Consider the following 26,694-nt stretch of genomic DNA (forward strand, 5'->3'; position numbering starts at 1 on the left):
CAATGTAGGTTGCAGTTTGCATATTCCAGGTGCATTTTGCGTTTTTTTTCAAAACACGCTTTTGATCCATTGCAGTCTATGGAACCAAAAACCAGAGAAAAGTCCCTGGCCCTTTCCATAAAATGCACAGATGTGAACATGACCTATAGGAAACCATGGTAAATGGACTGTAGTGTGTTCCTGCAAAACTGAAAATGCACCAGAAAAAAAAAAAAATTCATGGGTGTGTACCAGGCCTCAAAGAGTACCTGTCTTCAGATCCAAAACATTTTGCTTGTAGCATGGGAAGACCCTTCAGCGTTCCATATGACTTAAATATTTCAAAGGGCAGTGCCTCTTGCTCAGAACCCGTTATTTTTCTTATGGACCTTTTCTCTCTTTTTGGCTTTTTCCTCTACGAGGTACGTAAACACACCAAAGGTTACTGGACTCCACCTCAGAGTGTGCTAGAACTTTCTCCTTTTTAGAGGGATTTTATAGATCTGCGTTCCTTTGCCCGCTGTTGATGTACCCGTGATCCATCTTAACAGGCAGACCTCCAAGCAGGTGGACAGCATGCTTATTTTTTAGGGATTTTACTAACAGACAGTTTAACTCCCTCCTAAAATCCCATTTTGAATTAAGTGGTGTGGCTCACTGCTCTGTGTTTAATCTGCCAATCCCTACCCTTTCAGGGAAGATGTCGCTACAGACCTACTCCTGACACTGCCATTATGCTACAGGTAGCCAGAGTGAGCTCCTGTCCTAACATAGGAGGTCTGTGAAGAGGGTTGAGGAAACCCACCCAGCTCCTTCATCCACTTCAGTAGTCAGTACATGTAAGCATTCTAAGCCTACCTGCCATGTAGGGCTCAAAGCCAGAAGTCAGCCATTCCCACTGGAAAGCCTTCTGCATCTTCTGCATTAAAGTGTGCCTCTTTTTAAGTTGGGGGGGGGGGGGCCCATTTCCACATCCTTATGGGTCCTTGGGTAGAGGGAGTCAGTACACGTAAGCATTCTAAGCCTACCTGCCATTTAAGTTGTAGGGCTCAAAGCCAGAAGTCAGCAATTCCCACTGGAAAGCCTTCTGCATCTTCTGCATTAAAGTGCGCCTCTTCTTAAATTGGGGGGGCTATTTCCACATCCTTATGGGTCCTTGGGTAGAGGGAGTCAGTACACGTAAGCATTCTAAGCCTACCTGCCATTTAAGTTGTAGGGCTCAAAGCCAGAAGTCAGCCATTCCCACTGGAAAGCCTTCTGCATCTTCTGCATTAAAGTGCGCCTCTTCTTAAATTGGGGGGGCAATTTCCACATCCTTATGGGTCCTTGGGTAGAGGTACTTCCTGCCCTTCCAGGCCAGCAGGATCAGTTTGTTCTGTTCCCTTCCCTAAAAGGGACCTGTTTTTGCACGGATCTTCAGAGGCTTCTATTGCTGCTCAAAAACAATGGATCATATGTATATCCTAGTATATCCCCCATTGTGGAATGTTCAGACAAGCTCCCATTGAAAATGGTCAGTTTCCTGGACTCTTTCAGTATAAACCATTCATGGGGGCCTGATTGATACCTGCAAGCTTCAATTGGATTTAGCAATGGTAGTTCTTGCCCACCATTGGGGAATGTTATTTAGCTCAAATCCTCGCTTAGAAAGCTCACCCCTTGTGAGATGTTTATCCCTTTCTTATCTGTGAGGAAACTTCTCCCTTCTTCCTCTCCAGGGATTGTAGGGTGCCAAGAGAATACTCTCTATATATAGTCTTTCCTTTTCTGGTTTATTATCAGCCCTTTTCAGTCTCCACTTCTTGGTCTGGGCGCCTGGATTAGGAGCAAGACATCCATCCAAATTGGCACTTGGGTAGTACTGGGACATTTGGACCAGTCAGTCTCTTGAGGTGAAGAGGGTAGTCTCTTCCCCTGCCCTGGAATGATTCTACTTGATGGTGTGTCCCCATACCTTGGGCTTCAATCTGGTTCCCCTGTACAGACAGTTCTTGCTTCATCAGGGGAACCTTCTTTAACTCAGTATCATGACCTAGTCTCCATTGGACATCACTCAAATGTTGCTGAGCCATCACCTCTGGGAGAGCCTCTCCATGTGACAATTCAAGGGGCCTTGTCCCCACAATGAAGGACATTGAGAATGCTATGCCCGACTACACACCATTCCATTGATGGTCTCCACATGGTGTAAAGAAGATTTGGCTCCTGGGCACGCCTCAGCTTCTGCATGGCAGGAAGTAGCCATCGCTGGGTGGCCCTGTGCTTCGCTGGATTAACACCAGGCTTAATATACTAGGATCCTGTTGCCAGCACCGCCTGGCAGGGATATTGTATGTCCAGCAGCCTTTGTGAGATCTAATCACTAGAAGATGGATCCTCCTGCTGTGGCTGGGGTGCAGATTTTTGAGGCAGTTGCTCCAGATACCTTCCTTGCTCATGTTCTTAAAGCAGTAATAAACCCAAAAGCAAACTTTAGATTGCAGATTACTAATTTTTAGATGTGATGACTACATAAGTTTCCTTTTTTAGACTCTTACTTCTACCCTCATCTGTAGATCCAGCCAGAAAATCTAAGTTTTCAAAAGCTCAAGCTCTCCAGCAGAATGTATCAGTTTACATGGACGAGACAAGTAGTGTCATTACTTTTGGCAGTAACATCTCTATCCTGGACTGGGGCACCAGGTTGATCCTTTGTGGTCTCCCCTTGGTCATGCCAGTTCTCAGTTTGGCTATTGGACCTTTAGGTACCTTTGTGTCCCATACAGTTTCCAACACCTTGTCAGTGGCTGTTGGCCATTCCTAAATTGAACCACTTTACTATTCTTTCTGAATTCCTTTATATCAATGGAAGAAAGGAAGGATTTTTGTACTTACTGTAAAATCTTTTTCTCCATGTTGGTTGAGGGACATCGGTCCCACTGTGTCTTTTTCTGATCCTGTGTATTGCGCCCACACTCTCCTGTTATGTAGAGGAGGGTTCATACTAGGGGCTAACTTACAAATGTTCTGTTTGTCAGTGGCCCAGCCTCCTGTAGGTGACAGTATAACCCAACTTTTTCTAAATCCCAGTGTCCCTCAAAATATTTGAAAAAAAAGATTTTACGCAAAGTACAAAAATCTTATTTAAAATAAAAAATGTTTTTGATGCACAGGGATTACATCTTCTTTAGGTAGTAAACATAGCTGAAGACCCCGTTCACACTGGGGCGACCCGACTTTGCCGGGCGACCTGTGAAGTCGCGATGCGCAGCTCGCACCGCGACCTCGTAGTGCCAGCACGGACTTCATATCATTGAAGTCAATGCAGGTCGCCCCAAAGAAGCTCCGGACCCTTTTTCTAAGTCGGACTTGTGTCGCTCCTATTAGAACGGGTCCACAGCTACTCTATGGCAGGCGACCAGGTCGCCTGATAGGCCGCCCCAGTGTGAACGGGGTGTTATCGATTTTAAATCTACAGCCAATCGTATGTGTCTACAGTTAAAAGTCCCCTTAAACTCCTAATTTGTAAACCTACGCAGTGTTTTTAGATGCCATTATTCTCGGTGGAACACCTCCCTATTCCTGCTGCTATGGAATTCAAAAGCTTGCGCATATTCAGATATGGTATGCTGACTTTGTGGAAGGACATACAACATATTATATAGCTTTGTGATCTTCAGTAAAGCAAAAAGTCCTATAAAATAGACCATGCATCCAGTATTTATTCAGTATCAGAAGACATCACGCCAGCCACCTTAAAGGACAATATGAGGTCCTTTAGTATGCACTTCTATTTTTAATGCGTCTGGTTGCGGAAAATGGAATGTGGAATTTAGTTCACCTGGACATTTCGTCTTCAGAGGTTTATTCACTGTCCAATAAGCAGAGGGCTCTGTAAGATCCACACCGGATTGACATTAGGTTAGAACATTTTCACATGAAAGGTTTTGTTTGTACCAGTCAGTTTAAAACAGGGTGCAGGAAAGGCACACGGAACAAGGCTTTCCCGCACTGCGTCCTGGTGTGAAAGGTCCCTGATTGTTTAGACAAGGGTCACACAATGGGTAAATGAAATACACATACAAACTGCTCGGTTTCATTTTATCCTTTATTAACTCTCGACACTACATTGTAGAAAACAGTTTTTTTTATTATTGTGGTCATTTCTTTATTACAAGAAACATTTTATAACATACACCGTAAACAAAAAATACCTGGAAGGAGATTGTGACGTTTACTGGTTTTGATGATAGTGAGTTAGATGGACATATTGCAGGGACATTGCATAATCCATGGCTGCTTGCTCTTCTATTAATGGTATTACTATTACAATGGACTAAGTCTGGGTCACATTGACGGAGTACGCCTTCCTTGACTGTATTAGTCTAGGTCACACTGACTGAGTGCACCTTCCTTCATTGTATTAGAATCTGGGACACATTGGTAGAGTGTACCTCCTTGACTGTATTATTCTGGGACACCTTGGCTGAGTGCCCCTTGTTGACTGACTTTGAATGTGGAACACTGGATGAATACATCTTCCTTGGCCGTATTAGTCTGGGACACATTGGTCAAGTACGTTTTCCTTTAACGTAAGAGTCTGGAATACACTGGCTGAGCACGTCTTCCTTGACTATATTAGAATGCAAGACATAGCTTGAGTGCACCTTCCTTGACTGTATTGGAATCTGGGACACATTGGTTGATTGCACCTTTATTGACTATTAGAATCTGGGACAGGTTGGTTGACTGCGCTTCCTGGACTGTATTCATCTGGGACACATTGCTTAAATGCACCTTCTTGACTATATTAGAATCTGGGACACATTGTTTGATTGTGCATTCTATGACTATTAGTCTGGGACAGATTGGTATAGTGTTTGCCTTCCTTGACTATTAGTTTGGAACACATTAGTTAAGTGTGCCTTTCTTGACTATATTAGTATCTGGGACACATTGGATGAGTAAGCCTTTCTTGACTGTATTAGAATCTGGGACACATCGGATAGGTGTGCCTTCCTTGACTGTATTAGTCTGGGACACATTGTATAAGTGAGCCTTCCCTGACTATTAGAATCTGGGACACACTGGATGAGAGCGCCTACCTTAAACATATTAGCCTGGGACATTGGTTGAGTGCGCTTTCCTTGACTGTATTAGTCCGGGACACATTGGATGAGCGAGCCTAACTTGACTATGAGAATCTGGGACACATTGGTTGAGTGCGCCTTTCTTGACCGTATTAGTCTGGGACACATTAGATAGGTGTGCCTTCCTTGACTGTATTAGAATCTGGGACACATTGGATGAGTGCGCCTTCTTTGATTGTCTTAGTCTGGAACACATTAGATAAGTGCGCGCCTTCCTTGAGTGTATGAGTCTGGGACACATTGGATGAGTGAGCTTTCCTTGACCGTATTAGCCTGGGACACATTGGATCAGTGCGCCTTCGACTGTATAAGAATCTGGGGTACATTGGCTGAGTGCCCATTCTATGACTATTAGTCTGGGACAGATTGGTTGAGTGCGCCTTCCTTGACCGTATTAGCCTGGGACACATTGGATGAGTGCGTCTTCCTTGTCCGTATAAGAATCTGGGACACATTGGATCAGTGCGCCTTCCTTGTCCGTATAAGAATCTGGGACACATTGGATCAGTGAGCCTTCCTTGTCCATATAAGAATCTGGGACACATTGGCTGAGTGCCCAATCTATGACTATTAGTCTGGGACACATCGGATGAGTGCGCCTTCCTTGACTGTATTAGCCTGGGACACATTGGATGAGTGCACCTTTCTTGACTATATTAGAACCTGGGACACATTGGATGAGTGCACCTTTCTTGACTATATTAGAACCTGGGACACATTGGTTGAGTGCGCCTTTCTTGACTATATTAGAACCTGGGACACATTGGTTGAGTGCGCCTTTCTTGACTATATTAGAACCTGGGACACATTGGTTGAGTGCGCCTTCCTCGACTAGATTAGAATCTGGGACACATTGGTTGATTGTGCCTTTGACTATATTAGAACCTGGGACACATTGGTTGAGTGCGCCTTCCTTGACTAGATTAGAATCTGGGACACATTGGTTGAGTGCGCCTTTGACTATATTAGAACCTGGGACACATTGGTTGAGTGCGTCTTCCTTGACTAGATTAGAATCTGGGACACATTGGTTGAGTGCGCCTTTCTTGACTATATTAGAACCTGGGACACATTGGTTGAGTGCGCCTTTCTTGACTATATTAGAACCTGGGACACATTGGTTGAGTGCGCCTTCCTTGACTAGATTAGAATCTGGGACACATTGGTTGAGTGCGCCTTTCTTGACTATATTAGAACCTGGGACACATTGGTTGAGTGCGTCTTCCTTGACTAGATTAGAATCTGGGACACATTGGTTGAGTGCGCCTTTCTTGACTATATTAGAACCTGGGACACATTGGTTGAGTGCGCCTTTCTTGACTATATTAGAACCTGGGACACATTGGTTGAGTGCGCCTTCCTTTGACTATTAGTTTGGGACACATTGGCAGAGTGTACCTTCCTTGACTGTATTAGAATCTGGGCCACATTAGATGAGTGTGCCTACCTTAAACATATTAGCCTGACACACTTTGCTTGAGTGCGCATTCCTTGACTGTATTCGTCCGGGAAACACTGGAAAAGCGAGCCTTCCTTGACTATTAGAAACTGAGACACATTGGATGCGTGTGCCTACCTTAAACATATTAGCCTGAGACACATTGGTTGAGTGCGCATTCCTTGACTGTATTAGTCCGGGACACATTGGACGAGCGAGCTTTCCTGGACTATTAGAATCTGGGACACATTGGTTGAGTGCGCCTTTCTTGACCGTATTAATCTGGGACACATTGGATGAGTGCGCCTTCTTTGACTGTCTTAGTCTGGGACACATTAGATAAGTGCTCCTTCCTTGAGTGGATTAGTCTGGGACACATTGGACGAGTGCACCTTCCTTAACTATATTAGAATCTGGGACACATTGGTTGAGTGTGCATCCTATGACTGTATTAGTTTGGGACACATTGGCCGGGTGTGCCTTCCTTGACTGTATTAGAATCTGATACAGACTGAATGAGTGCCCCTCCTCCTTGGCTGTTAGTTCTATTTGTAACACTGATGCAACTTGAACTCTTATTTTTTTTTTTTTTTTTTTATATATACGAACTTGATATTTGGGCTTACACTGGTTTTACATGTTTTAAAAGCCTTTTCAAAAGCTGAATTGTAAAAAAAAAAAAAAATAATTTAATAAAACAACACAATAGCAAAACAAAGAGAAATAACAAAAACTTAGAGATGTTCGCGCCTTTTGAGGTGTTTCTTGCTCTTCATCTTCCCCGAGCCGTAGATTGTGAAGTCATAGTCTGAGGTGACGTAGGGAACCTCCACATTAATTCCAGGCTGAGAAACGAGAGAGAAGAGAATTGCTTAGATAAAAAAATTGAAAACTGCCCACTGAACAAAAAAAGGGAGCGAACATAACAGACTCCAGATCCAGAAAGAAGAAAACAGAGAAATCTGTCAAAATACCTGTGTAAGAAGCCTCAGGCTGAAGCTGGCATTCTTTAATTCCTGAGCGGCACACTAATCTGACCACTAGGTATCGCTGAAGGTTCCCTGTCCTGGGACTAGCAAAGGCAGGCGGATTGTCAAAAAGCACTGGAGCATTTTCCAATGGATTCCGAATGCAAACATAGCCTCTTACTTCCTAAACGTTATTGCTCTGGGACTCTTTAATGTACATACTCATCTTGGATGTTCATAACTCACCAATTATTCCTTTACTCGGTCATACCTACTATTTTGTTTCGTTCTATACTAGACCAGAAGCATTGCCTACACACATTGAAACACTCCAGGTCTCGGTCAGCACGTACTGTACTCCTGCCAGCATAAGAGAAGGTAGAAGATGATGTGAAGTTTTACACTATGTGGAGTTTTCTATTGAGCATTTGTGGAGAAGAAAGTGTGGCTCCTTTAATATCTGGATTTCCACTGTTAACACTACCTTATCTGAGAGGTCAATCTGTTGAGGCTGTTGTCACGATTGCAGCCCATTCGGATATTCTCTGGCTTTCCATCCATCGACCCACTAGGCATAAGCCTATGCGAGTCCTCTTCATCTGGTAATCCCCCCCCCTCTGATGTTGGATGTGGTTCTTATGAACAAGGTTAAAAAAAATCACATGGAACAACAACGTTTGAAGATTCCTGCTTTTCACTTTGCACCTTGGACTCACTTTGGGCTTCTTTCCCTATTAATTGCAACGTTTAGCCATTATCAACATTATATTTGGCTACATTATGTATTTTTAGTACCATTTGTCACACAGTTTATTACTTTGCACTATATATGCACTTTATTTTTATCCATTCTTAGCGCTGCATTTTTTTTTTCAATGTTATACTAGACTAGGGGTCTCCAAACGTTCTAAACAAAAAAGGCCAGTTTATAGTCCTTCAGACTGTACGGGGGGCCGGACTGTGGCCATTGAGTGTAGAAAAAGTCATCGGCGCCAGGGGGGAGGAAACGGTGCCCCCCGTCATCGGCGCCAGGGGGGAGGAAACAGTGCCCCCGTCATCGGCGCCAGGGGGGAGGAAACAGTGCCCCCGTCATCGGCGCCAGGGGGGAGGAAACAGTGCCCCCGTCATCGGCGCCAGGGGGGAGGAAACAGTGCCCCCGTCATCGGCGCCAGGGGGGAGGAAACAGTGCCCCCGTCATCGCTGTGAGGGGTAGGGGAATGGTGCCCCATCATTGGTGTGAGGGGTGGGCGAATAGTGCCCCATCATTGGTGTGAGGGGTGGGCGAATAGTGCCCCATCATTGGTGTGAGGGGTGGGCGAATAGTGCCCCATCATTGGTGTGAGGGGTGGGCGAATAGTGCCCCATCATTGGTGTGAGGGGTGGGCGAATAGTGCCCCATCATTGGTGTGAGGGGTGGGCGAATAGTGCCCCATCATTGGTGTGAGGGGTGGGGGAATAGTGCCCCATCATTGGTGTGAGGGGTGGGGGAATAGTGCCCCATCATTGGTGTGAGGGGTGGGGGAATAGTGCCCCATCATTGGTGTGAGTGGATAAAATAGACCCCCGAGGGCCAGATAAAAGCAAGCAAAGGGCCGCATCTGGCCCTGAGCAGCAGTTTGGAGACCACTGTACAAGACTACCAATTTCATTGATGGTCACCTGACTGTCCACTTTTGATATCTCACAGTACTAAGCACTCTGATAATCCCCTTAAAGGGGACCATGGATTGATGAAGAATCTCACTCCTGGATAAAGCTGGAGACGCTCATTTAATTCGCTTTCCCAAAATCCATCCACTCATTTAAGGATTTGAACTCGGTTGAATGTGCCTCAAATTGAACAACCTACAAGATGTCTCTCGCAAATGTATGAAGCCCCCAACATCGATCGATAAGTCTTTGTTTCCTGATTATTTGCTACAGTGGGAAAAATAATTCTACACAAATATTACTGAGGATCAAAAAGCGATTATATTACAGCTGCCATCACTCCTCAAACTCCTCCAAAATAGAAAAAGTTAAATTGTGTACAATGCTTTCCAAAATCTTACCTCCATGGTAGGAGGGGTTGTGGCAGAATTGCCACTCATGTCTATATATTATGGCATTGCCCTCTACTCCAGGCTTAATGGCATAATATTCTTCCTAACGTGGAAAAGATTCAGGGTCAATCAGACCCCAGGATTTCTTGGTGCATGTTTTTTCATTGTACAGATGAACCAATAGATCTATAGAAAAGATCCATTACACCCGGTCTACTATCCTCTACCTCTCTCGTCTTTACAATGTACTGAATACAGATTTTATGTCACAACGAGGTCACGTATATTACATGCATTGTTGTATTAGACAGGATACGGTGGAGCTGACCACATTCCCCAATTTTCATGACTCTTGCTTTTGTCTAGGTGGTGCTCCTTACCAGATTGATTAGGGTTATGACAATTATTGTCATGTTTGCATGTTTCTGTGACTTTATTTCAATTTCATGTATGTTACACTTATTAAAAAAAAAAAAAACACTATAATCCCTCTCTGGCATTCATGGTGATACCTACCAGGTGGTGCAATCACTGTTTACATATGCATGTGGGACCTACGTGCATGTGCACATTTGTGTGTGAGCATGGGGAGATGGTTCTAAAGGTAGAAGGTTTTGATACCTTAATGCAGGGGTCTCAAACTGTTGCGGAACTACAAGTCCTATCCTGCCTCTGCCTATGGGAGTCATGCTTGTAACTGTCAGCCTTGCAATGCCTTATCTATTTATACATGGCGATCATATCCCCCCTTATGTATTTATACATGGCGATCATATCCCCCCCTTATGTATTTATACATGGTGATCATATCCCCCCCTTATGTATTTATACATGGTGATCATATCCCCCCCCTTATGTATTTATACATGGCGATCATATCCCCCCCTTATGTATTTATACATGGCGATCATATCCCCCCCTTATGTATTTATACATGGCGATCACATCCCCCCCCTTATGTATTTATACTTGGCGATCATATCCCCCCTTATGTATTTATACATGGCGATCATATCCCCCCCCTTATGTATTTATACATGGCGATCATATCCCCCCCCTTATGTATTTATACATGGCGATCATATCCCCCCTTCTGTATTTATACATGGCGATCATATCCCCCCTAATACATATATAGCAATCATATCTCCCCCTTATGTATTTATACATGGCGATAATATCCCCCTCTAATATATACATAGCAATCATATCTCTCCCCCCCTTATGTATTTATACAAGGGGATCATATCCCCCCCTAATACATATATAGCAATCATATCTCCCCCTTATCTATATTTACATGGCGATAATATCCCCCTTAATATAAACATAGCAATCATACCCCCCGCCCCCCTATGTATTTATATATGGCGATTATATCCTACCCCCTTATTTATACATGTGATCATATCTCCCCCCCCCCCCCTTATTTATACATGGTGATCATATCCCCCCCCCCTTATTTATACATGGTGATCATATCCCCACCCCCCCTTATTTATACATGGCGATCATATCCCCCCCCCCCTTATGTTTTTATATAAGGAGATCATACCCCCCCCCCCCCTTACTCTCCACTTCTACAGAGAATAAAATCAGTTCAGCTAATGGTACCTGGTTCTTGAAGATGCTGTGGGGTATAGATATGTTTCCAATTTGCAGGCAGTTCACCAATCGCAGAACAGCTGGAGGGATGGGTGTAAGGATGTGGTAAACCTTTCTCTCCATATTAATTCCCCGAATAATACCTGGTGAGACAAGAACAATTTGTCAATGTAACAAGCTACTGGTCGCCCACGTCCGCCAATTCCATTTGATCTCTTCTCTCCTGGAGAAATAAAACAAGAGCCCAAATCGGCACTTTACTCTTATGACTAGCCATGTATATCATTTTCCCTCTGTCACCACTCACCAAACCCCAGGCAGTCACAGATTGGGGTCTGCGTGAGGATCACCGGGCCGCTGCTCTGGCTCCCGACGTCATCCAAAATGTGGCACAGGCCGACCCAGCTAGCGTTCGCTGTGTACAAGATGTGTGATGGAGCGACATGGGCGTTGATGACTCGAAGTGCTACTGCATTAAAAGGCACCTAGAAAACACAAGAACACACGCTCTAGGTTATACAGGTTTACCTGCTTGCCATAGAATACATTCACAGCAAGATGTTAGGTTCACAGAGCTCCAACCGCTACATGTATGTCAGCAAAAACAGGGGAATGCGTCCGGCGGCACTACACCAGGAGAGAGGAACTGACACTGTTCCTCCCCAGTGCCCGCTGCTGCTCAATTTTTTTTTTAGTTTTTTTGGGGGGGGGGGGGGGGGGAGGAATGCTGCCTATGACCCCAAGAACACCATCCCCACAGTCAAAGATGGAGGTGGAAACATTATACTTTGGGGATGTTTTTCTGCCTAGGGGACAGGACAACTTCACTGCATCGAAGGAAACGATGGGCGGGGCCATGTATAGGCAAATCTTGGTTAAGAACCTCCTTCCTTCAGCCAGGGCATTGAAAATGGGTCACACTCACCCCCCATCTATGGTCGCGGCTTCCCTGCCCGGCTAATCCGGTCTTTTTTTTTTTAGGATAACAAAGATCCTGTTCCTTGACCCACTTCTGGACCGGAAGGATTTGCCCCCTTAACGACCAGGTCATTTTTTGCAATTCGGCACTGCGTTACTTTAACTGACAATTGTGCGGTCATGCAACACTGTACCCAAATAAAATTGATGTCCTTTTTTTCCCCCCACAAATAGAGCTTTGATCACCTGTGCGATTTTTTATTTTTTGCACTATAACGAAAAAAAAAAAAAGTGACAATTTTGAAAAAAAAAATAAAAATTTTTTTTTACTGCTATACAACATTCCCAAAAAAATAAATAAAAATCAAAAAAATGTTTTCATCATTTTAGACCAATTTGTATTCTGCCACATATTTTTGGTGAATAAAACCCAAAAAGTGTACATCGATTGGTTTGCGCAAAAGTTATCGCGTCTACAAACTAGAGAAAATATTTATGCAATTTTTATTTATTTTTTTACTAGTAATGGCGGCGATCAGCATTTTTTAGCGGGACTGCGACATTGCGGCGGACAGATCGGACCCCTAACTGACATTTTTGACACTTTTGGGGGGGACCAGTGACATTACTGCAGTAATCAGTGCTACAAATATGCTCTGTTATTGTTCTGACACTGGCAGAGAAGGGTTAACACTAGGGGTGATCAAAGGATTCAATTTGTCCCTAGGGGGTGCTTTCTAACTGTGGGGGGGAGATGGGCTTTCTGCATGAACACCGGGTTCTGAAAGAGGATCCCTGTGTTCATAATTGAGAGAACAGCGGTTTGCTGTGTTTACAATGGCAGACCGCCATTCTGGCTTTACGAGGAGTGATTGCTGATGCCTGGTGGCGATTGCGGCCGCTCGACCCGCTGATCGGCTTCCTCCATGGTGAATGGGCATGCACACGCCCCCGCTAAGCGACGTACAGTTACGTTGTTTCGCGGGACAGAGCTGACCTGCCGCAGTAAAATTGCAGCGGGCGGTCTTTAAGTGGTGAAAGCATGGTATACAGCACAGTGCTTGTGCTGAGTCATTTGGCCCACTAGATCACCTGAAAAACCTGCCCGATTCTGCCCCCCTCCTCCTGTAAACTGACCACGGTTCATCATGGCTGCTGAGCCCTGACACCGTGGTCAGTTTACATGCCTCTCATCCGCAGCTCTTCCATCCTCTCCCTACTCCCTGTCTGCTCTGTTTCAGGTGCCCTCCCGCTGCTGAAATGACTTGTAATATCATATATAATCCTGTGTGTTCCCTAATGTCAGGTAATCCCATCTCTGTGTTTTATAACAAAAAGCAGTCTATACCCGATTTCAGAGTGCCGCTCACATGACCCGCAGCTCTCTTCTCCTCTCGTCCCACATGCCATCGGCGGGGGAATCTCGGCCCCGCCCACTGCAGCTGTCAGACGGGGAGAGGACAAAGCCGGCCGGGGCTCTGAAATCCGGTATAGCCAGCATTTTTTTTATAAAACACAGACAGAAGCACCTATCATTAGGAAAAACAAAGGATTATATAAGGTTAACAACCACTTTAAGATTTGCCTCCTGTCCTGATTGGCCGGGAGGAGAAGCCATAAGACAATAGCAAATACAGATTCACGAAGGTCAAAAGTGGGTGGGTTCAGCCCAACCTTTTTGAAGCCAAATTAGAGCCTCAGAAACCTATGAGTCCCGTGCTCAAACAATGCCGATTGCTCGATTCTCGGAGCTTCCTGAGCAGAGAGCTGGTGACTGTCAGTGGCTCTCTGCTCTGGCCCCCCCCCTCCCCCACTCACTGGAGTGCTGGGCTGTGGAGGGGGGGGGGTTTGGGCCAGAGCAGAGAGCCACTGACAGTCACCAGCTCAAGTGGCTCAAGCTCAGCGGCTTGCTCAGAGGCCGAGTCAGGTGCCAGTCAAGGCATGTGGGTGGATCCTGAGCCTGGACCAGCTCTGTGACATCAGCCAACAGTGGGCTTCAGCCTGCTGTCTGCTGAAAAGGGGTCACAGGAGAGCAAAACGAACTGCACCCCTGTGATCCTCAGGTGAAGTACAGCCAAACGTGCTTCGGCTATAATTCTCCTTTAACCACTTCTGGACCGGAAGGATTTGCCCCCTTAATGGTCAGGCCATTTTTTGTGATTCGGCACTGCGTTACTTTAATGGACAATTGGATGGTCGTGCAACGCTGTACCCAAATAAACCTGATGTCCTTTTTTCCCACAAACAGAGCTTTCTTTTGGTGGTATTTGATGACCGGTGCAATTTTTATTTATTGCGCTATAAACAAATAAAGATCGACAATTCTGAAAAAAAAAAAAAAAAAAAAATTTTTCCCTTTTTGCTATACAACATTCTCAAAAAAAAAAAAAATGTAAAAATCTGAATTTTTCATCCTTTTAGGCCAGTTTGTATTCTGCTACATATCTAGCATCCCAATAAGTGTATTTTGATTGGTTTGCGCAAAAGTTATCGCATCTACAAACTAGATGCGATAACTTTTGCGCAAACCAAACTAGGGGAAAGATTTGTCATTTTTATTTATTGTTTTACTAGTAATGGCTTCAATCTGCGATTTTTAGTAGCGGGACTGCAACATTTCGGCGGACAGATCGGACCCCTAACTGACATTTTTTACACTTTTTGGGGGCCAGTGACATTACTACAGTAATCAGTGCTAAAAATATGCACTGTTATTGTAATAATGACACTGGCAGAGAAGGAGTTAACACCAGGGGGCGATCAAAGAGTTAAATGTGAGCCTAGTGGGTGCTCTCTAACTGTGTGGGGGATGGGCTTGTGGAATCAACACAGGGACCTGTGCTCCTAAATAGGAGGATCACAGGAGCTCTGTATTGATTTCTGAGAGAACGGTCTGCTGTGTTTACAACCACAGACCGCCGTTCTCTCTCAATGGGGAGCGACTGGGCGCCCGGCGGCAATTGCAGCCGCTGGGCCCGTGAATCAGCTTTCCCCACTGGCGAATGAGCTTATGGAATCAACACAGAGACCTGTGTGCCTAAACAGAAGGATCACAGGCGCTCTGTGTTCATTTCAGAGAGACGAACGGTCAGCTGTGTTTACAAAAGCAGACCTTCGTTCTCTCTCAGCAGGGAGCGATCGTGGGTGCCATTGCGGCCGCCGGCCCAATGGATCAGCATCCCTGCTGCCTAGTGGGGGCGGGCGGGCGGTCGGAAAGTGGTTAAACAACTAGAGCAGAGATAAGTCCGGTCACTAGCCTGGTTGTACAGTGTGGGGGAGCTGTGTAAAAATTTGAATTCGATGGACAGAAATTCAAATCCTCTCATTTGTGCATTCCATCTTGAGAACCAAATTCATACGAACATTGAATCCTCAGGACAATAGCAATCCATGTCTGCCTGCCAGTGCAAACATCAAGTTTAGGTAATGACACACTCAAGCTGGCCAAAGATGGATCGAAACTTGGCCGGTTCAGCAGGCACCAACCGAATTTCCATCCATCTGTGACCATTCCTGCCTAAACGATTTTAAACTTCTGTTAACCACTTGTTGACCGGCTGCCTTATATATACAGCGGCAAAGTGGCGCTATTGCACAAAGTTACGTACCTGTATGTTGTTTCATTCAATAGCCACTAGATGGCGCCATTGCTCTGCCGGAGGCGCCATCGCGCAGTGATTGGCTAGCGGGGGTATCAATCAACGGGTCCGATGTCCGCCGGCCAACCGCGATCATCTCCGGGAGAGGAGGCAGAATGGCGTTCTGTCTATGTAAACAAGGCAGGTCGCCCTTCTGCAAGGGGGCAAGATAGAGGATCTTGTGTTCCTGCCAAGCAGCAACCAGGATCTCTGTCTTCCCCCAATCAGTGCAACCCCCCCACAGTTAGTAAGCACCCCCTAGGACACACAACTCCTTCCCTGCCAGTGCACTGTTTTTTAGCACAGATCACAGTAATCATGTTAGTGGTCCCCAAAAAGTGTCAAACGTGTCAGAGGTCCGATTTGTCCGCTGCAATGACGCAGTCACGCCAAAAATCGCTGATCGCCACAGTTACTAGTTAAAGATATTGCATCGTTTGTAGACACTATAAAGTTTGCGCAAACCAATCAATATACACTTATTGGGATTTTTTTTTTACCAATCATATGTAGCAGAATACAAAATTGGTCTAAATTAGGGGAAAAAAAATTTATTGACTGTTTTATAACAAAGTAAATCGTTTTTGTTTCCAAAATGGTCGCTTTTTTGTTTATGTTTATAGCGCAAAAAAAAAAAAAAAAAAGCAGAGGTGATCAAATACCACCAAAAGAAAACTCAATTTGTGGGGGGGAAAAAAGGACATACATTTTATTTGGGTACAGTGTCGCATGACTGAGCAATTGTCAGTTAAAGGAACGCCACATTGCAAAAAATGGCCTGGTCATTAAGGGGGTAAAACCTTCCGGTCCAGAAATGGTTAAACGGGAATGTTGGAAAACTATTGTTGATCAGCAGTTGCAGCCTCTGATCAATGTAGGAATGCTGCTGTCAGAATATAATGGCACAGCGGGGAGGATTCCTCCAGCCATCTCACTTGTATGGATGGAGGACATTCTTTTTTCTTTGATGAGCCCAGAATATCGCATCTACTTTTTTCATTTAGCACCAGAATGACAATGCGCTGGCACTGATCTACTTTCTGCCTCAATTGTGAGAAAGACGGAGGTAAAGAGAGAGAGTTGGTTACCAGGATCTCTCTATACTGACCTCGTAAGGCACCAAGCTGTTAATAGGAACGATCTGCTCAAACTGCTGCAACTTGCCAATGTAGCCCAACATGGCAAGATCTCTCAGGATCCAGCCGTGACATCGTCTGAAAGGAGAAAATAAAGCTGAAAAAAAACGGAATTTTTGTAAAATCTTACCTGTAAAATTCCTTTCTCTGAGTCCTCCGACAGTCGCCGCCTCTTCATATTCGTCACATATGGGGGTATTAGACTTTGCTCCGAAGGAGTAGCTAGGCAACAGAATATGTTAACAATAAAGCTTTAACATATCCCACCCTCAAGGGGTGGTCCCCTCAGTCAATACCCTCCTACTTCCTGCAACCATATCTCAGTTTTAGTGGAATAGCAGTAGAGTATACATTCAACCCCAAAAGAGGGGCGGGGGCGGCGACTGTCGGAGGACTCAGAGAAAGGAATTTTACAGGTAAGATTTTACAAAAATTCCGTTTTCTCTTACGTCCTCCGACAGTCGCCGCCTCTTCATATTCGTCACATATGGGGACGTCCCAAAGCAGTGCAAACATGAGGGGTGGGAAACGCATCCGCGCCGAAAGGCAACGCAGTCTCCACATCAAAGAAAGGAACCTTACCAAAGGAAGGAAACCAGCTGGGCAACAGCAAAAATAAGTGCTCAACAGGAGCAACAACCCAGGAAAAGACAAAAAAAACAGGGAATACAAAAATATCCCAACAGCCAGGAGTCCCCAACAAGGGACCCTATGGAACAGCCGCACTAAGAACCTTGCGGCCAAAGGAAGCATCCGCCGATGCCTGAACATCTACTTTGTAGAATTTTGTGAAAGTGTGCACGGTCGACCAGGTCGCCGCCTTACACACCTGGGCTACAGAAGCCCCATGACGGCAGGCCCAAGACGTACTCAGTGATCTAGTAGAGTGCGCCTTCACAGGCACAGGGGGAACCTTCCCCTGCAAGGCATAGGCCTGATCAATGGTCTGCCTGATCCATTTGGCGATGGTAGAGGCCGAAGCCGCCATGCCCTTCCGAGGACCCTCTGGAAGAACAAACAAGGAGTCCGTCTTACGAAAAGACTCAGTCGATTTAAGGTAAACCCTAATCGCCCGAACAACATCCAGAGAGTGCAATCTCACCTCCTTTGGATGTTTAGGCTTCGTGCACAACGAAGGCAAAACAATATCCTCGTTAAGATGGAATTCCGAAACTCGTTTCGGCAGAAAAGAAGGATTAGGTCGCAAGACCACCTTATCCAAATGAACAACCAGATACGGAGACTTGCAGGACAAAGCCGCCAGTTCCGACACTCTGCGAGCCGAAGTGATCGCCACCAAAAAGGCGACCTTTTTGGACAACAGAGACAACGAGATCTCCCTGATCTGTTCAAAAGGAGCACGTTGTAACACAGAAAGAACCAGATTCAAGTCCCAGGGGGGCAAAGGATCCCTCCTAGGAGGAACCAGATGTCGCACACCCTGAATAAAAGTGCCAACCAAGGAGTTGGAAGCCACGGGACGTTGAAACAGAACGGCCAGCGCAGATACCTGACCCTTTATCGTAGCCAGCGCCAAACGCTGATCGACACCCGTCTGAAGGAAAGACAGCACACGGGAAACCGAGTACGTGCGGGGTGAAAACCCCCTGGACTCACACCAGGCAAAATAGGCCTTCCAAGTACGGTAATAAACCTTTCCCGAGGAAGACTTCCTCGCGTTGATCAAGGTATGAACGACCTCTGGAGAGAGACCCTTCTCCTTCAGGACCTCGGTCTCAACAGCCAGGCCGTCAAAGCCAGCGACTGTAAAGCAGGATGGTAAATCGGTCCTTGAGACAGTAGATCGTCTCGAAGAGGCAGACGCCAGGGGGCGTCGACCGCCAGATTCACGAGGTCTGCGTACCAGGACCGGCGAGGCCAGTCCGGTGCCACAAGAATCACCGTGCTGCGTTCCGAGTGTAACCTGCGAAGGAACCTGGACAGCAACTGAATCGGTGGAAAAGCGTACATCAGCCTGTACTGATGCCACGGGGCCACTAACGCGTCCGACGCGTCTGCCCGAGGGTCGCGCGTCCTTGCCACGAACCTCTTCACCTTGTAGTTGAGGCGAGACGCGAACAGGTCCACATCTGGAAGACCCCACTTCGCGCACAACATCTGGAAGACAGCTGGATGGAGAGACCATTCCCCCTGATCCAGGGTCTGGCGACTCAGATAGTCCGCCTGCCAGTTCTCCACTCCCGGAATGTGAACCGCCGTTATCGCCGGGACATGAGTCTCGGCCCAAGACAGAATGTCGGCCACTTCTCGAGCCGCTCGGGCACTCCTGGTGCCCCCTTGGTGGTTGATGTATGCCACCGCCGTGGCATTGTCCGTCTGCACCCGAACCGGGCAGCCCTGCAGCCGGTCCGTCCAGCGATGAAGACAGAGCCTTATCGCACGTAATTCCAGAATGTTGATCGGGAGGGAAGACTCCCCCTCCGACCAGGTCCCCTGGGCGGACAGAACGCCCAGAACACCACCCCAGCCCGACAGGCTGGCATCCGTAGTGATTATCGTCCACGAGATCGGACGAAACGACTTGCCCCCGGACACCAACGGGGACTGGAGCCACCACAGAAGGTTTTCCCTGGTGCGATGACTCAACGAGATCTGAAGATCCAGAGATTGAGGTCGCCCGTCCCACTTGGACAGGATCTCCGCCTGGAGACCCCGCGTGTGAAACTGAGCGAAAGGAATCGCCTCGAAGGCCGAGACCATCAATCCCAGACATCTCATACACGTCCGCAGAGACGAGTGTGGAACGTCCCTGAGGGACCTGACTTCCTCCTGAAGAGTCCTGAGCTTGTCTTCCGGCAGGAAGACCTTCGCCTGCACCGAGTCCAGTATCATTCCCAGATAGGGAAGACGAACCGACGGACTCAGTGTCGACTTTGGAACATTTATCGTCCAACCGAACTCCTGCAGAGTTTGCATTGTGACAGACAGGTCCTTCTCCAGACCCTGACTGGTCGCAGACCGAATCAGAATGTCGTCCAGATACCCCAGGACAGAAATGCCCTGGGCCCTCAATAATGCCAGAACCGGTGCAAGCACCTTGGTGAAGACCCGCGGAGCCGAGGCGAGCCCAAAGGGCAACGCCACGAACTGGTAGTGATCCTCCGCAATGGCAAATCGAAGGTATCTCTGATGCCCCTCGAATATGGGGATGTGAAGGTACGCATCCTTCAAATCGATGGAGGCCATGAATTCCCCCGGAACCAGGGCAGCCACCACCGAGCGCAGGGACTCCATGCGGAACTTGCGAACCCGCACAGAGCGGTTCAGAGCTTTCAAGTCCAGAATCGGACGAACCTTGCCCTCCTTCCTGGGCACGGTGAACAGATTGGAATAAAACCCCCGAAATCTGTCCCGATGAGGCACCGGAACCACCACACCCTGAGCCCTCAGGTCCCGCACCGCCAGGTGCAGATCCCGCAGGCGCTCTGGAGACAGTTGTAGATTTGAGGGAAAAAATCTGCTCTCCGGCCGAGAGAGAAACTCGATCTTGTAACCAGATCGAACGATTTCCAGAACCCATCTGTCCCGCACACGGGCCAACCAGGGCTGAAGAAAACCGAGCAAGCGTCCCCCCACCCCAAAACTGGGTGAGGGCGCCCCTTCAGGCCGAACTGTTATGGGCCGCAGGTCCGGATTGGCCGGACTTCTGTTTCCCAGACCAGGGCTTCTTCTGAGAGCCTTGGCCTTTGAACGGTTTGCCCTTGTAGTGCGGCCGAAAGGCACGAAAGGACCCCTGAGGGGGCCGAAAATTCGCATGCTTCTTCCCAGAAGCCCCCTTAGCCTTGGGGAAATGGGGCAAGAGAGTGCTCTTACCCCCGGTGATCCCCTTAATCAACACATCCAGGGACTCCCCAAAAAGGCGAGACCCATCATAAGGCAGATTGGCTAAGGTTTTACGTGAAGATTGGTCCACCGACCAACATTTCAACCAAACCAGGCGGCGAGACAACACCGCCACGCTGTGCACACGTGCAGCCAACGGAATCAGGTCCAGGTCCGCATCACACAGATACATGACACCCTGGTGGATCTGATCCACCATATCCAGGGTCGCCGCCGAGGCCGAATCGGCCACTAGGACGCGCCTAAGCATCTGCGTCCAACTTGCGATCGCCTGGGCCGCCATGAGAGAAGCAAACAGAGCCTTAAGCATAGAACCCGTAACAGAATAAGTATGACGGGCAAGAGACTCCAGTCTCCTATCCGTGGCATCACGGAAAACAGGGGAACCCTCTGCAGGAATCGCAGTGGCTTTGTTCAAAACCGCAATTGCATGATCCACTGGTGGAGGCACACACCACCGTTCATCAGTGGCAGGCGAGAAAGGATAACGCAGCTTGAATTTACTTGGTACCGCAAAAGGTTTGCGCAGATCGCGCCATTGATCCTTAACAGCGCGCTGAAAATCGGCATTGCAGGGAAAAACCTGCGGCGTCCTGCGTTTTCTCTGCGTCCCATAAGCCGCCAAGGCAGCGGGAGGACACACTTCGTCCTGCAAACGCAGCGTCTGCTTAATGGAAGCAATCAACTCATCCATGATTGCAAGCTCTTCAGGCGAGCCAGGGGGAGAATTATCGACCCCCTCAACTTCAGCCTCCACCTCAGACCCCACTAGATCAAGAGAGGAGCGGGACCCCGATAAAGGGGTCCCTGTTAGAACAGCCCCATCACCTTCACCCTCAGAATCAGAGGACAGAGCAACTCTGGGCCGTTTAGTAGATTGAGCAGCCACCAGCATTTGCACCTGGGCAGCAAGGCCAGCCACAATAGTGGCTAAAACCCCCCCCTGGGGGGGAAACAGCGGTCCCCTGGCTTTCCACCAATACTGTGGGAAACTTGCCCTCCTGAGAATCCATTGCCCCTGTATGCCAGACAACCAAGGGTTAACTGCCCCCTTTCAGCAAGCGCGGCAAGCGCAGCCCACCGCACTACACTCAGGCACAATGAGACCCCCACAGGGAATATACAGACTGAATACAGGCAATGGCAAACAGGAATAGAAGGATAAAACCTGAGGAGACCCTCGCCGCTGCTGCTGCCTCGATCGTGTTCCAGGAAAGAGGAAGTGATGCTGCCAGGGCGCTCTATGTAAGCCTATGGAGGCTACAAGAAAATGGCCGCCGTGCATGTAAACCATGCGGCCGGAGCGGGCGCCGGTAAAATGGCGTCGTTTGGCGCCGAAATCGCCGCTCCATAGTGCATAAAAACACACACAAGCTTATCCCATTATATGGATACATGTTAGATCGCCGCAGCGATCGCTGTATATGCCCCAACATGCCATAAAAACATGCCCCACAGCACACAGCTTCCCACACTGCCCAGCCTGACACACACAGTGTCACACAGCTCCCCCCCCCCCCTGCAGCCCACAGCATGCAGCCGAGAGATAGGGAGACAAGCAGTGTGAATAAAGGCAGGTTACACAGTCCCAGACTGAGACCCCCCCCAGACAGACAGGTCCCCACATAGATACACTTACCTCACATGGCGTGGGGAACCCGCACAGGCGAACAAGCCGCTGCACATGAGGCAGGGAGAGTCGCAATTCAAGACGCACACAATGGCGGTTAAGAAACCGCACAGCGTCCGGTGAGGTAGCCACCTCACCAAACATCCCTGCACCGAACAGGGATGGGTCGTTCACTGTGCCAGGAGCGTTACCTGGCTGAACGCTCGATGGCAGACTGGGAAGCCACTGACCCACGACCTGCGATCAGGGGGATCAGCCCGAGACCCAGTCCGCATGATCCTCTTCGTCCGAAGAACTAACTAATGCTGACCAAAATAACAGCTAAGTAAAGGTAGAGAAAAAAACTCAAACAAAATATTAAAAAGAAGAAAGAGTCTGGGACAAAAAGTCCCAGCACAGAGAGAGCCAGCCACTCCTGACAAGCTAGACATTAAAACTGGGATATGGTTGCAGGAAGTAGGAGGGTATTGACTGAGGGGACCACCCCTTGAGGGTGGGATATGTTAAAGCTTTATTGTTAACATATTCTGTTGCCTAGCTACTCCTTCGGAGCAAAGTCTAATACCCCCATATGTGACGAATATGAAGAGGCGGCGACTGTCGGAGGACGTAAGAGAAATCCTGATTATACAGCACTTACTTGACAGAAGTACTAATGTCACTATTTTGCTCAAAGTAACCCATCAGCAATGGGGCCAGCGGACCCAACGAGACCCAGCAATGGGCGCCAGCGGACCCAGCCTGGGCGCCAGCTGACCCAGCCTGGGCGCCAGCTGACCCAGCCTGGGCGCCAGCTGACCCAGCCTGGGCGCCAGCTGACCCAACGAGACCCAGCCTGGGCGCCAGCTGACCCAACGAGACCCAGCCTGGGCGCCAGCTGACCCAACGAGACCCAGCCTGGGCGCCAGCTGACCCAACGAGACCCAGCCTGGGCGCCAGCTGACCCAACGAGACCCAGCCTGGGCGCCAGCTGACCCAACGAGACCCAGCCTGGGCGCCAGCTGACCCAACGAGACCCAGCCTGGGCGCCAGCTGACCCAACGAGACCCAGCCTGGGCGCCAGCTGACCCAACGAGACCCAGCCTGGGCGCCAGCTGACCCAACGAGACCCAGCCTGGGCGCCAGCTGACCCAACGAGACCCAGCCTGGGCGCCAGCTGACCCAACGAGACCCAGCCTGGGCGCCAGCTGACCCAACGAGACCCAGCCTGGGCGCCAGCGGACCAAACAAGACCCAGCCTGGGCGCCAGCGGACCCAACAAGACTCAGCACAGGTGTCAGTGGACCCAACAAGACCCAACATTGGTGTAAGTGGACACAACATTTGTGTAAGTGGACCCAATAACTACCTCTGGCATATGTGCGAGTGGACCCAACAGGACCCAGCATTGGTGTCAATGGACCCAATAACTACCTTGGGCATATGTGTCAGTGGACCCAACAAAAACCCCTACCCATGTCGTCATTGGACGCAATAAGCTCCAGCATTATCTCCCAGGATTAGTCTCAGTGGATGCAATAACAAACCACAGCTTTGTAGTCAGTGGACAAAATAACCCCCAGTTTTGGTGTCAGTGGATTCAATAAGCAACCCCACCTGTGAAATTAGTGAATGAAATAATTGGCATCAGCAATAGCCCCCAGCACTGTCATCAGTACCATTACCCCACATACTGGATGGTCAGTGGCAGTGAACGTTAGCCACCATCCCCTACTGCAGTGGTCCTCAACCCTGGCCCTCAGGGCCCACTAACAGGCCAAGTTTGCAAGATAACTAAACTACATCCCAGGTGATCTCATTTGCTGCTCAATGATTGCAGTACTCTAGTCTGCATCTCCCCAAGGTAATACTTAAAATCTGGCCTGTTAGTGGGCCCTGAGGACCGGAGTTGAGGACCACTGCCCTACTGAACTTATGGTCAATGACTGTAAAATGTTAACATTCCTGCCCCCTCCCTTGCAATGGTGGTTACTGGCCTTGAAGTTTAACCCTCCAAGCCCCTGCTTGCATTGGCAGTCTATGGCAGTGAAAGGTAACCCACCCACTCCCTACACTGGCAGTGAAATTTAACCCCCGCCACTGTGGTTACTGGTAGTGAAATTTAACTTCACCACCTGCATTAGCAGTTAGCCCCCCTCATTGCTGGGTATGGCAGTGAAAGTTTAACCTCCCTCCCCCATCCCACTTAACAGATCACATGCTCCTGCCTCGCTCTCCTCCTCCTCTTTAGACCGCTTGGGCTGCATGTTGGGCACCAGGGGTCAAGTAACTGGACTACCTTTAAGTTGGTCATTGCAGACACTGAACTCTTACAAACGTTCGTTACTTACACAGTCTCTGTATATCCAGCTCCACTAAAACTGTTCTCTATTTGAAGCAGTTCATGTCCTAATGAAGGTCTAAAATGAAGGTCAGAGTCTTCCTCTTCATCGGAGGAGTCCAGCTCTTTGTTCTTGTACTTGGTGTCAGACGAGGCCTTTGTCATGTACCCAGCTGCGCTCTTCATATACTCAGGGGTGAGTGGCTCCATGCGTTCGCCTCCCTCTGCAACGATCTGTACGACGTGGCTAGGGGACAGCAGGCGGATTAGGTCAATCAGGAGAAGAAATCCAAACCCTGAGGGGGGAGAAATTTAAAAAAAGACATAGCAAGGATGTAAATATTAAAGGGCAACTCCACGCAGATATAGGATGTTGCTGTTTTTTTTTCCAAGACGTTCCTTCATAAAGGTATAGTTCACTTTTGGGTTGAACTAGATGGACTTGTGTCTTTTCAACCTAACAATGTACCATACACAATGCAACAGTACATGGGCTGCTGCAATTTATTTTTGCTTGGTTTTTCAGAAAATTTTTTAAATAAGTAAATTTTTTCCTTCACTGATGTGCGCTGATAGGCTGCACTGGTGGGCATCAGTGCCCCGGTTATCTGTACAGGTCTGCCCTGTGAGTGAATGCCGCTGATTGGCTCTCATCGCCACACACTCCATCAGTGTGAGGCGATGAGAGCCGATAAACAGCACTTTTGTGTTTGTATGCGAATAGCTGTGATTGGATACCGCCGATTCACATGGGTAAAAAGCCGCATCATCTGCTCTTTACTGAGATCGGGGGTCGGACACGGCACGCCCACCGCGCAAGAGTGGTGACACTGGGGGGACGTCGTCCCAGAACGAGAAAAGATCCCGTCTGCCATCATTTTACAATATGGTGGGTGGGCAGGCCGGAGGAGGTTAAAAGGTTTTTTTTTTTTACCCTAATGCAGAGAACACATTAGGGAACAAAAAATAAACACCTCTTTTACCTTTACAACCACTTTAAGAACCGAACATATCCAATGGCTCACCTTTAATCCATCCCATGGTGTTGACAATAAGTGGCTGCTCCCTCTTGTAAGCCGTGATGACATACTTCACAGATTCAATGAACCGTTCTATCTCCTGTTCACACGACGTCTCTCCAAAGAAGACCATCTTCTGGGCATCACTTTGATGTGTATATGGAGGACCTGCAAAAACAAACGATTTTTTTTTACTCATTTCTCAGTTTATATTTTCTCTTCCGATCGTTGACGGACACATCTCTTGTTCTTTATCTGTGACCAAAACTAGTGTCCTGTAGGTGAGGCTATAAAACCCTGTTTGGTCATGGATAAAGAGAAGGATGTGTCCATCAATGAACGCAAGAAAAAATAGAAACAGTAAAAAAAATAAAAAACATGTGGAGGACTACTATGATGGCAAAATTGGCTAAAAATAGATGGACTAGATATATTGGAGCTGTGTTACCTGCCCAAGGATTTCACTTGCCGACCAGCCGCTGTAAAAAAACTTTAAGTCGGCAGGTTCCCGTAAATCGGCGTACCTGTACGGCGGTTCGCGGGAGCAATCCTGGGGGCACACATGCCCACTCACCAGCGGGGAAGCTGATCCACGGGGCCAGAGGCCGCGATCGCCGCCGGGGGGCACCGGCGATCTCTCCTGGTGGTATTTGGCCCGAACATCGCTTGTTCGCCCGTTTGGTGAACACCCGAATTTGCAGGTCCTTCTGCGCAAGGTATTCTAAACCTCGATACCTAATCAGACCTTCTAGGTCTGGGGTGCGCACGCCGACAGTGACCCCCTTCCGCTGTGATTAGACACAGGGAGAGCCAATCAGCGGGTCTGGCGGACATGATGTCCACCGGGACCCGCCGATTGCTCAGGAGAAAGGCAGAACGACTATCTGCCTACGTAAACAAGGCAGAACGCCATTTTGTGAGAGGGGAATGTGCTGGTCCTATGTTCCTGCTAAGCAGGGACACTGATATTTACATTTCCCCAGTCAAAGCACCTCCCTGGACTTGTTA

General features: G+C 48.0%; 1 protein-coding gene and 1 long non-coding RNA gene across 2 annotated transcripts in view; one reads left to right on the forward strand and one right to left on the reverse strand.

Moving 5' to 3' along the window:
* Positions 1-4,709: 4,709 nt before the first annotated feature.
* Positions 4,710-5,815, forward strand: LOC309568708. Its single transcript, XR_014226048.1, has 4 exons — positions 4,710-4,834; positions 4,968-5,010; positions 5,224-5,291; positions 5,683-5,815. It is a non-coding gene; the product is annotated as an uncharacterized lncRNA (long non-coding RNA).
* A 1,441-nt stretch (positions 5,816-7,256) lies between these two features.
* Positions 7,257-26,694, reverse strand: part of NOL9 (nucleolar protein 9) — a 48,792-nt gene continuing 29,354 nt past the window's right edge. Inside the window, exons 7-12 of the mRNA XM_082274578.1 lie at positions 25,693-25,854; positions 24,678-24,963; positions 16,826-16,931; positions 11,469-11,646; positions 11,171-11,304; positions 7,257-7,391 (exon numbers count right to left, since the gene is read on the reverse strand). Of these exons, the coding sequence (XP_082130704.1) occupies positions 7,281-7,391; positions 11,171-11,304; positions 11,469-11,646; positions 16,826-16,931; positions 24,678-24,963; positions 25,693-25,854 (977 nt within the window). The 3' untranslated portion in view covers positions 7,257-7,280. The remainder of the gene's footprint in view (positions 7,392-11,170; positions 11,305-11,468; positions 11,647-16,825; positions 16,932-24,677; positions 24,964-25,692; positions 25,855-26,694) is intronic.

The sequence above is a fragment of the Pelophylax lessonae genome (genome assembly GCF_965119305.1).
Source record: "Pelophylax lessonae genome assembly, chromosome: 12".
NCBI lineage: Eukaryota > Metazoa > Chordata > Amphibia > Anura > Ranidae > Pelophylax > Pelophylax lessonae.